General features: G+C 47.8%; 3 protein-coding genes across 8 annotated transcripts in view; 2 read left to right on the top strand and 1 right to left on the bottom strand.

Annotated features, from left to right (window-relative positions):
- Nucleotides 1-9,102, bottom strand: part of LOC126577273 (division abnormally delayed protein) — a 120,468-nt gene extending 111,366 nt beyond the window's left edge. Inside the window, exons 1-2 of one of the 4 annotated variants that reach the window (XM_050238768.1) lie at nt 9,016-9,102; nt 6,844-7,651 (exon numbers count right to left, since the gene is read on the bottom strand). In XM_050238768.1, coding sequence (XP_050094725.1) covers nt 6,844-7,099 — 256 coding nt within the window. In that variant the 5' untranslated portion in view covers nt 7,100-7,651; nt 9,016-9,102. Of the gene's footprint in view, nt 1-6,843; nt 7,652-8,065; nt 8,192-8,675; nt 8,737-8,799 lie in introns of those variants that run through there. The other 3 variants (XM_050238767.1, XM_050238769.1, XM_050238770.1) reach the window with 3 other exon arrangements.
- A 2,733-nt stretch (nt 9,103-11,835) lies between these two features.
- Nucleotides 11,836-13,220, top strand: LOC126577285 (transmembrane protein 43 homolog). The gene is made up of 3 exons (XM_050238787.1): nt 11,836-11,982; nt 12,045-12,268; nt 12,333-13,220. Exons 1-3 carry the CDS (start codon nt 11,887-11,889, stop codon nt 13,138-13,140), a joined length of 1,128 nt encoding a protein of 375 aa, XP_050094744.1. The 5' UTR covers nt 11,836-11,886; the 3' UTR covers nt 13,141-13,220.
- A 293-nt stretch (nt 13,221-13,513) lies between these two features.
- The window catches only part of LOC126577266 (protein ECT2), a 62,557-nt gene continuing 58,685 nt past the window's right edge, over nt 13,514-17,385 (top strand). For all 3 annotated transcript variants that reach the window (XM_050238756.1, XM_050238755.1, XM_050238757.1), the window contains exon 1: nt 13,514-14,742. In XM_050238756.1, coding sequence (XP_050094713.1) covers nt 14,442-14,742 — 301 coding nt within the window. In that variant the 5' untranslated portion in view covers nt 13,514-14,441. The remainder of the gene's footprint in view (nt 14,743-17,385) is intronic.

The raw sequence follows: 17,385 nt of genomic DNA, 5'->3' as shown, positions 1-17,385 counted from the left end.
GCCGAAAACAATCGGCGCAATTGCGCGAAGATGTGGCGCCAGGTTTGGTCCGCGTGTTTCCCCCAAAAAAAAAAAAGATATTTCACTTCTATAGTAGGCTGAAGTAACACGTGGGAGGAAGCGGGGTTGTGTGCACAACAGGCGTGTGCGTGGTTATCGCGATCACGATGCTGAAACGCTGCCAGCATCGATACGACGAGCCCAGGGAGAGAAGCGCAGCGATGACCTAGGACAAGTGCTCTCCAGTATGCCACAAGGAAAACTGCAACCCCTTTTGCTTCAAGCCGACGACGACGGTGACGACGACGATGAGCGCCTTACATCGTCTTATCAGTCGCAGCACCAGCACAAGCAACTGTTCCAGCGACGGCTGGCAAGTGATTGGATTTTTTTCCTCTTTTTCTCCTCTTTTCTGCTCGCTCTCCTTCTTTCTCTCCAGCTGGGGGCTTCCTCGTCACGCCGTCAGCACATCAGAGAAATGTAAACAGTGTCGTGTCATCCGTGTCATGTACGTATCAGCTCCACCGATAATGCTCGGAGCGTGCTCCACAGCACAGTGATGCCGGTGCCCATTCCAGCGACGTGCCATCAACTGGCAACTTGCCGCCCCCCTAGACCCAACCCCAGGGCCCAGGGATTTCAATTTTGAACTCGACTTTTTAGACGCCTCTTTGGGGAGGCGAATTGAAATCCATCCAAACTGAAGCCAACTCCCAAACAAAATCCTCTTTTCACTGGTGCCAGCACGACAAATCATCATTCGCCGTCAGCACAACTTCCGCTCCGCTAACATCGATCTGTCACCAGGCTCAAGATACTAGAGCGACCTGGAGTGAGGCGCTCTTTCGGCATTTTGGGTGCGCTAAATGTTTACAAACATTTCGCGACAGGCACTGGCACTCGTAGAAAAGGGAGAAGCAATAACAAAGAGACAGAGGGGGCAAATCTGTTTCTTTGCCCATTTTTGCAAGCATGCGATCTCTATCTACGTTTTTTTTTTTCAGATAAGATAGTAGTACACGGTACGAGTCTGTTTGTTGGCTGTTGATAACGAAACAAAAGGGTGTGTGCGTGCTTTTTTTGCTCAATGAAGACATTTGGCGAAAGAGAAAGAGTCTTGTTGTGCGAATTCGATTGAAACCAAACGGCAGAGTTTAGTAGTTTAGATCCGCATAAAATATACAAACTTTTCTGCAAATGGCAGCAGGAATCCAAGTCAAAAACGCAAGTTTGAACGTTATATTGGCGGCTCTCACACAGCAAATGACGCACCAGCATGAAGCACTCATACGGCTGTGTGATCCATGAACGAAACGGGAAATTATCATTAGAAGCATAAGCATAAAACCGCAGACACCGCAACCGCACTGCTTGCACCGCTTCCCAGGCGACTGATGACAGCCGGCTTCAGAGCACAGCGATTGCTTAATAAAATGCATCTGTCGGTCGGCTCCCTTTACCCGTCAGACATTCGAGTGGCGATGATTCATCGCCAGCGAAGACACCGAAACCATCCGTCGTCTCTCTTCTCTTTTCCTTCTCCGCTGTTTACTGGCCAGTTGGTTGGCTGGCTGGTTGGTTAAGCAAATAAACAGCGCGACCGATGTGACCGAAGCGACTAAACGAAGCGTATCCATCACCGGAAGTACCGATGAAGAAGGGGTTTCCATGGCTGTTGGATGTTGATGTTGAAGCCTTGCAGTAACACAACACAACAACAACAGCAGCAGCAGCAGCTACGTGGTGAACGAGTTGAAAACTGTCACTCATCACTCTATGGCCGTCGCCGGGCCATAGTTTGCAATTATTGATGAATCCGTCCGGTGTCGGATTTTCGAAGCACCGACCCTTACTTTCGCTGGAAAACTGGAGGGGATTGATATGCGGAAAAAATGGATATGATGACGAGCACACACTCCCCCTTTGGTAAATCGTGGAAAAACTTTCAAATTGATGGTAAAGCGCGCGACAGAACCAAGCGTCCGATGGATGAGAGAAAATTAAATTGATTTTTTAAACAAAATCCATAAAACTTTTTCATTTCCATGTGCTCCAAATGCAAACAGAGGAGGGTTCTCCCAATAAAAAACAAAAAAAACAAACATATGTTCTGTAATAGCATATGTCGAAAACTGGGTTCTGCGCCGCTTTTGATGATGAATTGCACTATAGCCGGCAGCTTTACAAAACATTGAATTGCCTTGAAGAGCGATGAATCACACCCTTAGCATAACCTCATTTAGTCCCCTGGGATTCAGGTGTGCCAATGCTCGATTCAAAGGCTCGAGAGCACAATAATGAACCCAGTCGGCTCAATGAGGCGTCACATGGTTTTGCGTTGATATTATAACAGCAGAACAGAGCATGCCGAAAAGGAAGGGAAAACTACACAACATACGACGGCATTCGGGCCATTCTGGTCTGGTTCTCTTTTCATTTTCCACTGGAACCTCTCTTCTTTTCTCGTCCAGAAAATCATTCAAACAAAACGAACAAAAGTATCTGAGATGGCTTGGTAGCAGCAGCAGATGAGAACACGAGAACCGAGAATCTGCTTCTATAGTTCCCTCTCTTGTCCACACCACGCATGGCCATGCCCAAGCTGATCGAAACACATTCCTACGGTCTCTTGAAAATGCCATAAAATCAATTTTTATTGCTCTATTTCCCGTTCACCTCGGAGACGGAGGCACACCCCGGATGCGTGTGATCACACACAGAGTCCGATCCGGTGGTGTGGCTGTGGCTGGAACGAAGGCCTAGGCCATGCGGGCAAATTCCAAGGTGAGCTGCCCTTTCCACTCGTGGCGCAAAGGCGCATAGTTTTCTCTTTCTCTCTCTCTCTCTCTCTCTCTCTCTTCCTGTGTCTCTGGCTGCTGCTAAACAGAAAAAAAGAATCCCACCAGGAGGTCTCCACCGGTAGGGTCCTTTTGGGTCATCTAAGCACCGGGGACAACCCACCAATTCCAGACCAAAAGACACATAGAGAGACAGACAGGGAGAGAGTACGCGAAATCGTCCCGTTTTCGAGCGTTCCTCGGTCAAAATGCTGTCATTAAAACGGTACAATCGGTGAGTGACTAGAATTTGGGTGGAGAAGACAGTCCCGGGGGGAGATTCGGCTTCAGCAGTAGCGGCGAATGGGAATTCACTTTCTGCTAATCCCGCCAGTGGCGATCCAAATGTCCGATGTTGCCGGAGTGTAGATGGATTGATGGTTTGCTTTCTATCTCCCGTTGCGGCCAAATAAAGTGGTTTTCCGCGATCGATCGCGCACACTATCGGAGTCTGCGACGAACAGATGAATAATAAATAACCTGCACGAAGCCAGTGGCTAATTGCTATGCTGCTTTCAAGACATCTTAATTCTTTGTATAAAGTCCCTCCAGGACCTTCAAAGGAGCAGATCAGCTCGCTGTATCAAAAACAGCGCTAAACAGTCAGTGTGTTAGTTTGCGTTTTGTTGTGAGAAAAGTGGAAAAAAGAATTCAAACACACACTTTATGATAAACCATTGCACAGTTCCTTATCACTCGCTACACAATGCTTTAAAAAAAGGAACAGAACGGATAACCCGGAAAACGAAAACAAACAAATCATGTTGTATTTTCCAATTAACTACGCAACACTTTACATTTCCGATACAGACAAAGACAGCAAGCAAAAGGAAAAAAGAGAGAGAGAGACCGAAAAGACGTGGAAACTAAATAGAGCAAAACGGACCCTTTGAAAGGGATGCCTCTCCCGTCCGTGTGCCTGCGCTTTCGGTCGTCAAGATCTCAAGAGGAGCCTCGACCCAACGAAAAAAGGGCCACATTCCACACCTTCCCGTTCCCGTTCGATCACCGTATCATAAACGCATAAAACGGACAACCGGACGGCCAGGCGAGCGCTCGTGAAAGAAAAGGCTGAGAAAGAACCTGGCCCCGGATCCTTTTCGGTTCCTTCGAAATAATGCTACCTCTTTTATGGCCATTATCTACCGAAAACAAGTGTATTTAAGGGAAACGCATCGAACCGAAACCGGATTCCCAATCAGTGCGTGAAGCATCAGCACACAAATGGTCAACACAAAAGACCCTGGCCAGAGGTGACTTTAGGACCCACTGCACCACCAGGGGTGGGGGGGGGGGGCAGGTATACGTGTGTAAGGACCTCTGTTCGTCTTGATGCCCTAGCGCCCAAGAATAGAAGAAGGCGGAAAAGGACAATCCAGCACCACCACGGGACCTGGGGACCGGATGAAGATCGTCCCGAGCGGGTTCTGGAGATCTGGGTTTGGTTTTTGTGTGCCAGCGCCAGCCAGGGCCTCAAAGAAGGTCACAAAATCGACTTACCAGAGAGGCGGAGGGAGGATGAAAAAAGCCCTGGTAATCAATCGAGGATTATAGAACCGGGGGAGAGAATGGGAAAATGAACCCAAAAAAAAAAAGAATGAAAAAGGAAAACTTTTGCGACATTCACAGCGCCCTCTCTATCATCGGACCCACCCCTAGATGCTGCTGGTTTATGCTGTGTTAAGGGGCGACAACTTCATTCGCTGGAAAGATGTTCGCTTTTTTGGATTCTGGGCTGATGCCGCTCTCAAAAGCTTGCAGGAGCCGCGGCCGGATGTTTTTTTTTCTTGTCCTATCCATTTTCAATCAATATCGGATTGATTCCCGGAGCCTTGGATGGATGTATGGGCTTAGGATTTGCACTTTTGCTGGCGTTCGGCGTTCTTTTCTATGCTGAAGATTAAGGCCGAGCCGTGATTAGAATTTGGAATCCAAAGTCGACCACTCTCCGGTCGCTGTTCGCGCTTTCCATTTATTAAAAAAATGTACACATATTTATGAAACACCTCCGGGGACTTCCGGTCACATTTCTGAGCGCTACGGCTTCGTGAGTGCAAAACCATCCATTCATCAATCTACAATGTGAGCAACGGGGACGGGGACATTCTCTAGGAAAAGGTAGGTGCTGACTATTACAACCTTTGCGTCGAGATATGCGAGGACGGATCGATCCGATCCGAGGGCGATAAACTACAATCATAAGCCAAGTCGAGTCGTTCGTGGTAAGATTACCGCGGGGTCCGCGAACAACCCCTGATCACTCTTAAGCACTCTTCGCCGGGCACCCTAAAAATGCGAATCCCTTAGCGCACGCACTTTTGTCACTATCTTATCACGACCGCGCGTTCAAGACTGGTTCCGGGAACCGTCACTTTTGCAATCCTCCATCGGAGCAAAGTCTGATCGAGAGGTGGCGATAAAAACAGAGATCCTAAACGCTAGCAAACAAGCAACGCTATGCGAAAGGCAACATAAAACTCGCAAAGTGAAGTGACTCAAAGGCATCGTTTTGCCATCTTCCCGTACCAAAATCCAGGTCAACGCGCAGGTCAACAGCAGCCATCGACCGGAGCGGTAATAATAAATTAATAAATATGGCAAACAACCGCACCACCAGACAGTAATGTGTATTTCCCGTGGGGGATTCATCTACCAGCAGGAATCATTCCGTTCTCTCTCGCGCTTTAGCTATCGCTATCGCCTCCCTTAATCTGACTTCTTATCGACGGGTTCGAGTGGCGTGCAAAGTGGAGCCGCGGTGGTTTGTTGAGTTGCGGCGCTGCTTGTGGCACAGTATAAAAAAGACCAAAGGCTAGCGATGTGCGAAAGTGAAAACATGATCGATCGATGGTGGCCACCATCGCGATGATCAATCTAACCACCACCTGCAAAAGAACGCCACGCCGGGGAAGCGGATTTTCAACGAAACGTAACACAATGGAGTATGGCCGAGAGGACAGAGAAAAAGATCCCAAGAATTAGTGGCACCACGGTTGTCCCTTTTTTTATGAACCTTAATCATCATCGATGGCGGCAACACGCAACCCCCGGGGAAAGGAAGGGAGGCGACACTCAATTTCGTTCCGTGACGCAGAAATCAGTGTCACGCGATCGATCAAAATGTGCAAATTCGACACATTTTCAATCATCGTCGTGATCAATAATAATGTTTGCTAACCACCGCCACCAACACAAGGGAGGGGTGGCAGTTTGTTGTTGTGTCCTCTCGCGTGCCCGCCGTTAGCATGCGATCGGTGAGCTATGCGGTTCCAATGCAGATACAACACCAGACGCCAGGAAATTGGGTTCGATGGTTGTTCTTATTTTTTTGGAGGGATCGAAGAAATGTAATTAAACTCAAACTTCTTTGAAGGAACATTTCATTCCAAAAAGCAAATCACTGTCCTGAGGTCCCCTTGCTGCTGCTGCTGCCACGTGGCCATGCCGTGCAAGGACATTGAAAAGTGGCATTCTTCAAAAGGAGAGCATCGTGCCACGTGCACTTGGGAAGAAAGCATGACTCATAGGTCCTTTTTGTGTTCTCCTTTTCCCCTTTTTTTTTTTTGCAAAACTCCGTCCTCCTCGTGGGAGGGTGAGAGCACTTTTTCTTGCCGTTTGAGGGGTGCGCCTTGAGTTGGACGGAGAAAAGGGAAAAGTTCTTCCTGCCTGAAGTATTTCAGGGACTGCCACCATCGTTCTCGCCATCGTCGTCGTCGCCTGCTCCGTTACACATTATACAATGCGGCACGGCCAGCAGCATTGAAGTAGCCTCCCCCCGGTCGATTGGTCTGTCCAAGTACCGGAACGGAGGCAAGCGAAAAGGTGAAAAGGAAGCATAAGAATGAGGCCTCCTCACTCCCCTCTCAGTGAACGTGGGAAGTGGAAGTGAAAGAAGAAGAAATTATGAAATACACTCGACCGCCTGGCCGCCCAGCATGAGGCCGCAGCGTGCTCCGACCAAGACTCACTTGACTCCCGGACCCCCCATCTTCCCCATTCCTCTTACCTTGGCCTGTCACGCTGACTGTTACATTGATGGAGGAGAAAAAGTTGTTGAATCGCTCGCAGGACATCGTGGAGCTGCGTGCGGTGAGGTCACGTCCAGCACCGGTTCCGGGCGTTCCCGTATCCCGTGCCGCACGAGGATTGCGGCCGAGCGCCACCGTGGTCCCACCGTCGACCACGGTCAGCAGGGCGAGCAGCGCCAGGACGAACCATCGGCAGGACCGGGACCGGCGGCATCGTAGTAATCCATTCGCCATGTTTTCGCGCACGCTTTCTTTTCGCTTCTCTTGGGGACAGGATCTATTCAACAAACACGACAGCACACACTCGCACGCACAAAGAGCACGGACTTGCTGCCAACACTGCGTGCGTTGGTAGTGCACTTTTTCTTTCACTTTTCTTTTTCTTTTCTACACCCCCCTTTGCTCCAACAGGGACACACTTGAAACACTTTAGCGCGGACAATTTTGTAACAAACAAGAGCACTACTGCTGGGACGATTACACTACTACTAGGTTGGTCGGTCGGTTGTTGTGGCACACTACTGCCTACACTTACCTACTACGCACTCACGCTTCAACGCGAACGAGACGAACGGGAATCATTGAGTAAAATTACCTCCCAGCAACAACACACTACACTCGACGAGGACACTCGTCGTCGTCGTCGTCGTCGTTGTTTGGCACATTCGTTTACAACAACGAGGGAGAGATTCGTGCAAAACACTAGCCACACTGCACTACTAGTTAGCACACTAAGCTCACTGCCATACAACACTCTGAACACAGACACACGAGAGACTGTCTCCGCTAAAACGGAAAAACAAACAACGAGAAATAAGCAAACTCTTCAAAAGATGATTCGCTGCTTGCTTCGATGACCACCGTTTGAAGGTAACGTTTGAAAAGATCGCACTCCGGCACATCGAAGCAGCGCGTGCTTTTGCACAAACCACGCACACACAGTCTGGTAGTGTCTATAGTGCATCAGCTGATGGATGCTGGTACGGAGAGCCCTATCGCGTGCATAGGCGCCGGTTCTCCACGGTAACGGTGCACCGAGGTTATCAGCCGGGCCCGCCTGCTAGATTCTTTGTTTACTCGCCAGATCGTCGTCAACAACCAGCCGTTGCTCAAGATTATTGCAAAACCGTACAGAGAAGATACTTGATCCTATTCTAACACACAACGTAGGCGGAAAAGAAGCAGCAGGAGACAGAATACCTAAAATGACGTGTTGTTGGTTCGAGGGCAAGTTATTGTTTTCGAGGACCCGACCACCCGAGTGTTTGTTCGGCCAACCCTTTTCTTTCGATCTCTCGCTCTCTCTTTCTCTGTTTCTCTCACTCATGCGTTCTCTCTCACTCTTTGGCGGAGTAAGGTTGGCCGTGAAGGAGGCTGCGAGGGAGATATCGCGAGCCAGCCAGCAGATGACGTATCATTAGCCGGAGGTTGCACACAGATGATCACGGGGGAGGACACAGGAGAGAAAGAGAGAGAGAGAAAGGGTATCTCTGGCCCGCGAAGAACCCGTCAGACAGCCCGGCACACACGCACGCGGCGGAGCGGTCCGGTTCGCGAATTTTTTCATTGCTCTCTTGGATCTTGGATCTTCTCTCGCGGAACCGTGCTGGCGCTGTTTCGTTCGCTCGCACACCGTTCCCGGTCTAGCCCTCTCTCTGGCTCACTCGTTGCAGTCTCGCGAACTTTTGTTTGTGTCCCTGGTGCATGCGTGTGTGGGCGCTGTCAACGCTGGCGCTGGCGAGTTTTTGATTTCGGTACGAAACGCACTTGATTCACGCGGCCAATCCGCCGTTAAATCATTAACACACACCATCAAGCAGGATTTTGGGACACTTTGCACACCTTAGCCGCGAAAGGAATTTGCGATTGCGATTGTGCTTAATCCAATTCAGAAGACACTTATCCTTTCGTGAAAAAAGGAACACGACACTCACCTCACAGGAGGGTTACAGGACGGGTTTTTGGAACAGCTTAGAACGATAAACCATCGGCGAATGGGCACGGATTAATAAGGACCGAAAGCGCGACCGCGAACTCTACGACAAATCAAAATCACGTGCGCGTTAAGAAGTGTCCGATGGAGCAGTGTGGTCACCCAACCGATCACCAGCAGCGAATATGAACACCATGCAGCCGGGACCGTTACGCACCTTCAAATTGTCGCGGAATCGCGTTCCGGGCAGAACACGGCAATCACGCACGAGCACGACGAGAAACACGTCCGCGTCCGCCGAGAGCTGAGAGATTTTTTTTGAAAAATTTAGTTTAGACCGCTTTTCTGTGGGTTTTGATCGGGGAGAGCGAGGGCGAGAGAGGTTCTTTGAGAATTAAGTGAGAGATTTCGTACAAACAGAGAAGAAAATTCCGAGAGAATCCACGATGAGTCTGTTTCGCTCGCACACTCGAGAGCGAGACGGGAAAACTGCTCGATGTTAGGTAAAAACTCGAAGACAGTGGTGTTTAAAAACTAAATTACAAAAACCCAATGGAGGAGTTAAAATATTGTTTACATCTTTTCGTAAAGACTGTCCTCTTCAAGAGTACTCCGTGAAAGTTTCCATTCAAACGCAGTTAAACTGGCAAAGATATAGATTTTATAAAAATTCGGTCGCTCAAATGACGAAGTGGAGAGCCTCTGCTATAGACCCATGAATCTCATCGTAGGCCTTTATTTAGAATATAGATTTGGTAAATTATGGGAATCCCATCACCGGAAGCTTTCGTCGAGTCTAGCAACCGTTGAATCGTAAAATGCATCATTTTAGGTTGAAGTTTTCAACAAATCATCCCCAAAATACGAACAAATATGCTTGAAAGGATGCAGTTTATTAATGCATTTGCAGAAAAAAATATAGGCAGATAGTTAATAAACCGTCAAATCGTTTTTTGGTTCGAATCAAAAGACTTGCGCCTTAAGACTAAAGCGACGAACCCGTCATAGCGGTTTGATCATAGTACGAACTTCAAAAATCTGCCAAAAATCGAAAAATTGGAAATTTTACAAATACTCTCCGGAACTACCTAGATAAACTTATAATCTTTCAAACGAATATCGATTTGTATTTTTCTGATGACCCGTCACGCAGCTACGATGGGCACCAGAAAAAGTATCTTTTCGAAGACACGACTGCCTAAATTTGATGGCATGGATTAATTTTTCAATGAATGTTGCTCAAACTCAAAACAATTCCAAATATTCTTCAAAAGTTGTAGATTATTATGTCGTTTACTTGGAAAAATACAGTTGAATGGTTACGTCACAAAAAATCGTTAAAAACGGGCCTTTTTTTGGCCCGAAAATACCGAAGTCCTCCCTTAATGTGAAACTTTCACGGAGTACTCTTGAAAAGGACAGTCTTTACGAAAAGATGTAAACAATATTTTAACTCCTCCATTGGGTTTTTGTAATTTAGTTTTTAAACACCACTGTCTTCGAGTTTTTACCTAACATCGAGCAGTTTTCCCGTCTCGCTCTCGAGTGTGCGAGCGAAACAGACTCATCGTGGATTCTCTCGGAATTTTCTTCTCTGTTTGTACGAAATCTCTCACTTAATTCTCAAAGAACCTCTCTCGCCCTCGCTCTCCCCGATCAAAACCCACAGAAAAGCGGTCTAAACTAAATTTTTCAAAAAAAATCTCTCAGCTCTCGGCGGACGCGGACGTGTTTCTCGTCGTGCTCGTGCGTGATTGCCGTGTTCTGCCCGGAACGCGATTCCGCGACAATTTGAAGGTGCGTAACGGTCCCGGCTGCATGGTGTTCATATTCGCTGCTGGTGATCGGTTGGGTGACCACACTGCTCCATCGGACACTTCTTAACGCGCACGTGATTTTGATTTGTCGTAGAGTTCGCGGTCGCGCTTTCGGTCCTTATTAATCCGTGCCCATTCGCCGATGGTTTATCGTTCTAAGCTGTTCCAAAAACCCGTCCTGTAACCCTCCTGTGAGGTGAGTGTCGTGTTCCTTTTTTCACGAAAGGATAAGTGTCTTCCTTTCGTGCAAAAAGCAACACGACACTTACCTGAAAAAGTGATGCTTTTTGCGATTTTCCAAATAAAAACGAGATTTACATAATTGTAAGAACTATTCTTTCCATCGGGGTGATTTTTGTCTTCATTGTTCAACCTTTTGGGTCCTTCAAGGCTACTTTTTGTTCCCCTCATCAGAAACGAAGGCTACCCGTGGTTGCTTGGGAAGCGCATCACCGGTTCCTTGACGCAGCTGCAAAAGTTATATTTAATTTATTCATGCTGTAAAGTAACTAACAATACACTGAAGAATCTTCATCATCTGCAGACGCTAAAAGAGCTGGCTTCATAGGGGCGCTATTCGGTGACTCTGGTTTTCTTGACATGAACGCTCCGATGTCTCCTTTGCGATTGCGATTGAAAAATAACGATTGTGATCGTAATCATCCTCACGGACTGCAGGATATGTTTCCTAATTTGAAGGATCTTGAGATTACAACTACTGACCCTCCACGCAGATCAGGGTCAAATCCGTAGTTAAACTTTCCGCTGTTTTTTTTAGCTCCGGACTGTAAAACGCCACATGTGCCATATAAAACGACAAGGCTAACAATGTAGAAAAACGTTCAATCGAGGTTAAGAAAGTAAATGAAACTGTTGTCCCACGCAGTTAGCATAGCCGTTGAAGGCAATAAAAGTATGATATTGAAAGAACGACTCCTTTTTTGTATCACTCAGGAGAAGATTCATTTTTACGTACTCTTGTACCATTTCAAAATCTGTTTTCATTCAAAGGAGTTCTTTAAACCATGAATCGAGAAAGAAAGAAAATGATATCCTATGGCAGCACTTAGCACGTGAGCGGACTTTTCCACGTTTCTGCATGCATCGCATCGCAACTAACGGCGAATTCAAATTCTACGAAAACATCAAGCAAGTGATTTCACGTATTAATCAGTCAAGCAAATTTGACACTTCGAATGTTTACCAAAAAAACCGGCAAAATGAAAACACAGGAACCGTGAACAAAATTCTTGAAATAATCGTTCACAAAGATGCGTTTTGTGGAAGTTTTTCAGACATGCTGGTTGACGACACTGTTCGGGGCACTGCTGTTCATTAATGGGTCGGTTTTTCTCGTTTGGAATGAGGTAAGTCGCTTCCGAAGGCTATCATACCAGTGCGATTAGCGTTCATCATGCGTTTTCCCCAGGGCCGGGCGATCAGGATCCTGCTCTCGTTGGATGAGGCTCTGTCGGACGCGTTCACCGTGCGGGCGGATAGTCCATACGAGAAACAATATGAAGGGCGGCTCGTTCATCTTAATGGACCGATGATAACGGGAGAACCTTTGACCGAACCCGATTACAACATTCAGGTGCAGGCGGTGAAGCTGAAACGCCGGGTCCAGATGTACCAATGGGTCGAGGAGACAGTGTAAGATACCCCAGTAGAGCTTCCAATTGAGGAATTTAACCAAAGCATCTCTGCCATTTTCCAGGGAAAACCGATTTGGTGAAACAGTAGCCACGGTGGAAACGGACGAAAGGTCCTATTTCTATAATCGCGAATGGCGTGACGAGTTGGTCGATTCTAGGAGCTTCTATATCCGTCACGGGCACCACAACCCTACAGCCTTTCCGCTGGACTCGACGGTGCACACATCGGAGCACGTTTACATCGGTCCGTACGAGCTCGGGGATTCGGCCAAGAATCGTTTCCAGAACTTCCAAGAGGTCACTTCCGACACTCGTCCCGAAGATCCGTCCGTTAAGCTGCACTCCGGACTGTACTATCACTCCAACGACATATGGAACCCGGAGGTTGGCGATATTCGAATACAGTTTGCCTACGCCGGGCTGGAAGGATCGTACGTGACGGTGGTGGGCAAGCTGGAGCAGGGGAAGATTGTGCCATACGAATCGACACATTCGCGCAAAGTGCTGCTGCTTGAGCTGGGCGAACACAATCTGCACGAGATTTTCCGCATGGAGCATCACCAGCAGCGTCTGGTGACCTGGGGTGTTCGATTCGCCGGGTGGGTGATGCTGTTCTTCGCCGCTACCTGCTGTACCACCATCATGGAGCATTTGGTTCGCCAGCACAGGCTGCTGCGGATTTTCTGCCCGGATGCAACGTTCAACTTTCACCGCAACGCTACTTTCTCGTTTTCGGTGGCACTGGTGATTGTATCCATCGCCTGGATTGCCCATCGGCCCTGGTTGGGAGGTGGCCTGCTGGTTGCCGCGATGTCACCGTTCCTCTACTGTGCCCGCGGTATGATGGGAAACTATCAGCGAGTTGACTGAATCTGGGCGAGATTCTCATTTCATTTGTTTAAGATTATTTATTGACCATGCGTTTTCACGTCGTTTCATACGTTTTGTAGTACACCGAATAAAGAGATTTGAAAGTAAAACCGTAAATGATGCCGTTGATGTTCTTCTACACAGTTCCTATGTCCTTAACTTCTAATTGGCAAGTAACCTTTAAAAAGTGGTCGGTAGCGGGTTTTGAACTCCTCAAAATGCTCATTTTTCCGGCTATAGAGCATATTTTGTAAAATAAAACAAATTCAAGAATATCGAAAGAAACGCTTCAATTTGAGAGAAACGCTTCAAGCGAACGGTTGTGTGACGCGTGGTTCCCTGGGCAACGCCTGTCAACGGCCGTCTTTTTCAAAAAACTCGTTTCGCAGCCACCGAATTCAGTGCGTCGCGCAGGAAGCTGCTTATTTTTTTCGCTACCCGTTCCGTCGCGCATAAGTTGAGCCTCTCGCGTCTCGTTGTTTTTTGCTGCCTGAAAACGGTCCGGTCGCAGGTAAGCCTAAAATACGGTCGATTGTAGGGGTGAAAAGGTGAACGTTGCGAAAAGTAGTTCCGCAAAGCCGAAAAATGCTCGTGGTGTGTAAACAAGGGGGTGAAAGGGGGTAGCGGAGCGTCGGTCTGAAAGTGGTGGCAAAAACCGTTTAATTAGAACCTCCAACAACTACGGCTACGGATCGTCACATCGTAGCAACCTTGTCGATTGATTTACTTGCGCTGATTTGCTAAACAGCGAGTTTTATCTCGCAAAGTCTCAGCTTCCTCGCGTCGCCCAAGCCTCGGAAATCGTGTTTGTGAATGTGTATGTGCGTGCGTGCGTGCGGTGTGTGTGCGCGTCGCAGATTTTAAGCAAAACGAAACGGAACGCCGTACCGAAGATTGGAATGTATTTCCATCGAAATGGAGTTCTAAACCACATTAAATATCAACCGTGATTGTGGTTACTTGATAGCGAGTGCGAGCAAAGTACGAGCGGTGAAGGAAGGTCAACGCAAAGAAGGAGTTTGTTCGTTTCGCTTATCGATCCTCAAGTGCTTAGTGAACGTTCAAGTTCAAGCTCAGGTCACCCAGAAGGCTCGTCTTTTTTTGGGGACATTCTTTAATTCGCGTCGCGGCGGTTGTGTGTGCTTGTGTGTCCCGTTTGTGTGTTCAGTGTCGTGACCTCCGGTTTTTGTTGATACGCGCCGCCAATCGAGGCGAATCGTGAAGAAGCAGAAGAAAAAGTGTAACGGTAGACGACATTCCACCAGAAAAGAAAGAGGCAAAACAAGTGATCCAAGTGCGCGATGAAGGAGTCATTGTCGCTACACGACAGGAAGAAGATCGCCGGCAACGGGCTACGGCCGGCCGACGAGGAGCAGGAGGAAGTGGTGTCGGCGGCTGCTGCGGCCATGACCGATAAGAAATTGATTTCGATTACGACCAGTGCCCCGAATACTCACTCCGTGGCGAAGAATCCGCTACAACCAATCGAAAATACGGCAACAAACATGGATCCATCGGCAGCGGTGGCGACGACGGTGGTGGCTGCAGGACTTCCCCCCGCACCACCACCACCACCAGCAGCAGCAACGAACACATCAGAAGGTAAGTGAAGAGAGAAGAAAGTTCTTCGGAAATAAATCCTGATAAGAAGAAGGATTACTCCCTCACAGCAGCATAAACGGCGAGGGTCCTGGGATGGAATAGCGGGATGAACGCGGAAGGGTAGGAGCGGTGAGGTGTGGTGCGCAGCATGATTTGAGCCAAGATCCCCGGGAGCAGTCAAGTCAAGCAGTAAATTACGTTATGCGGTAAAGCAAAGCAAAACTTCTCAATCCAAGAGTAGCCCGGTCCGGGAAAACTTCTCACGCACGCGACACGACTCCTTGGGAGGTGGTGGTAGGGTGGTGAGGGACGCGAGTAGCCAAATAAAAAAGTAATCGAAGAAGGCGCTGCTCCTCCGCGTCCATGATCGCGCACACCTTTACCGTTGTTCTCTCCATCTCGCTTTTCTTTTCTCGCTCTCTTTTTATGCTGCAAGTGCTTACCTTGGTCGTCGTGACGATGATCATGATCATCATCATCATCTGCTTTTCGCGTGCGTGTTTGCGATGCGACGACAAACCTCGAACGGCAAAGAGAGAGAAAGAGATAGAGCGAGGGCCTTGGGATGGAAAAAGGAAAAGGAAACACCGATAGGCCGTTTGCTTCTCGGACGCATCTTCCTCCGCCGTACCTGCGTCGTTGCTATGTTGAGTCATCGAAAGAGGAGGTCATCCCTCACCTGGCGGTGTTCAAAAACTTGACGAAGAACACTTTTCGGTCGACGGGTTTTTAACGAGACGCACATGATGCTCGCACACACAGATGCTTTGCGTGTGTGCTTGTGTGTGCTCCTTGATGCTCTCGGTACTTCTCTCTGTGTCCCCGTTCTTCGCACGGTATCTCTTCTGTTCCCTGTTTTGGCTTCCTGATCCTTCTTGGCCCACTTGGCCGGACCGTTCTCTCGCGAGGTTTCCTTTTTCTGGGTTTTTATGTTGCTCACCCAGGGGCTCATCGCACCACTTGTCTTCTCTGGCTTCGATCTTCTCTGGCCCCGTGGAGTGATCCTGGAATACAGTATTCGTTTCGAATGTAATATTAAGTTACCCCCGGTGAGGTGGTGGTTTGGGTAATTTATTTAAAAAAATTTCACTACAAACTGCAGTCCATCATGTCTCTGACCTTGTATGGAGGAGAGTTGGATGTGGAACTCCAGAACGCATCGTTTTAATAGGCGGGTAAATGCGTAAATGCGTGGCCTAAAAGCCGTGTGTTAAATCGTCTGGAAATATTACTCTCCAGTGAGGCAATGGAAAAGCGAAAACGGCTGGCTGCTTGCTGGTGGGCGGGAAATTTTGTTTATTGTCATTTGTCCGTGCCCGTACACACGCGGTTTGCCAGACACATCGGCTTTTTTTTCACCACACAGAGGCCGTGTATCTTAAGACAACGACGGCATCATCATCATCATCCACGAGACAACGTGGTGGGGGACGTCGGAGCGCCGGACTGTTGACGTCATTAAGCGCGATAATTTCGTTTCTTCTGTCCGGGTTCTGCCTTTCTTCAATGTGCGGCCCTGCCCTGTAGTGGAGGTTAGTGCGCTGGTCACACGCAAGTAATCAACCGCCAATACATTCCAAATATCGAACGCAACCACCGATCGGGCAGAGGCCTGTGACGGTGCCATCATTGGGATGACGCGTTTTTGCGTGAGATGAAGTCATGTCACGGTCCCACGAGTGCCAGGTGTTTGCATAGCGCCGCGGAGCGAGTTTTTGCTCCTTTTTCTTTCGAGGAAGTCATTTTGACGCCATCTGTTTCTAATTTTCTGATGTTTGGCTGTTATGTTCTGTAGCGTTTTGTCCGCCGCTCATCAATTCTTTAAGCAAATTTGCGCATTTCTTCATTACTTTGGCCGCGTGTGTTATTGGGTTTTAATAGCAATTTATGTATCGTTTATAGCCATGATTTATTGTTCAGAATGTTCTGTAATGTATTTTTTGTTAAATAATGTGTCAACAAGAAATAAGTCAGTACATGTTCCTTTTCCGACAAGCCCAGACAATCTGAGAGGCATGAAGGACCTAAGCTTTGGGGCTAAGAATTCTTCAAATATATTTATGTTTCGATATGGGTTTTATTTTCGATACAACAGCGAGTACCTTTGGTACCCTTGTCTGGGTTGTGGGTGCAACCCCTTTTCCGAAGCCGTTGATACATTTTAATGGCTCCTAATCGTCGGTTCAATGTCGCGAATTTTGGTCTTAAATGTTCATAAACGCTGATTTTTAATTAGTTCTTTATCTCATGTAGAGGAAATTTGTAGTGAGCCCAAGGCGCATGTAATCTGTTCAGATCTTTCACCTTAAACCAACATTTTTCACTAGTCCAAGCCATACTCAACATTTGATCGTTGATGAAGATCTGTTTGAATGGCAAATGTACCTAGAAACAGCAAAAAATAAACCTAGAAACAGAGTTTATGTGGGCGAATAAGAGTCAGACATTTGCAATTCAACTAACCTTGAACTTTATACCTATCAGCTGCATATTTTTTTTAGATGGACACTTAATATTTCTCCGTAAATTTAAAACTCTAATGTACCAAGACAATGGATACGGTGCTCGCCTCCGACAGACGAGTCGGTAGTCCGAGAACCGTTCTTCGTCTTCATTGGAAAATGCAAATCCTGCTCCCCAGTG

Source organism: Anopheles aquasalis, chromosome 3 (assembly GCF_943734665.1).
Source record: "Anopheles aquasalis chromosome 3, idAnoAquaMG_Q_19, whole genome shotgun sequence".
Lineage (NCBI taxonomy): Eukaryota > Metazoa > Arthropoda > Insecta > Diptera > Culicidae > Anopheles > Anopheles aquasalis.
This window is presented reverse-complemented; position numbering and strand designations above follow the sequence as displayed.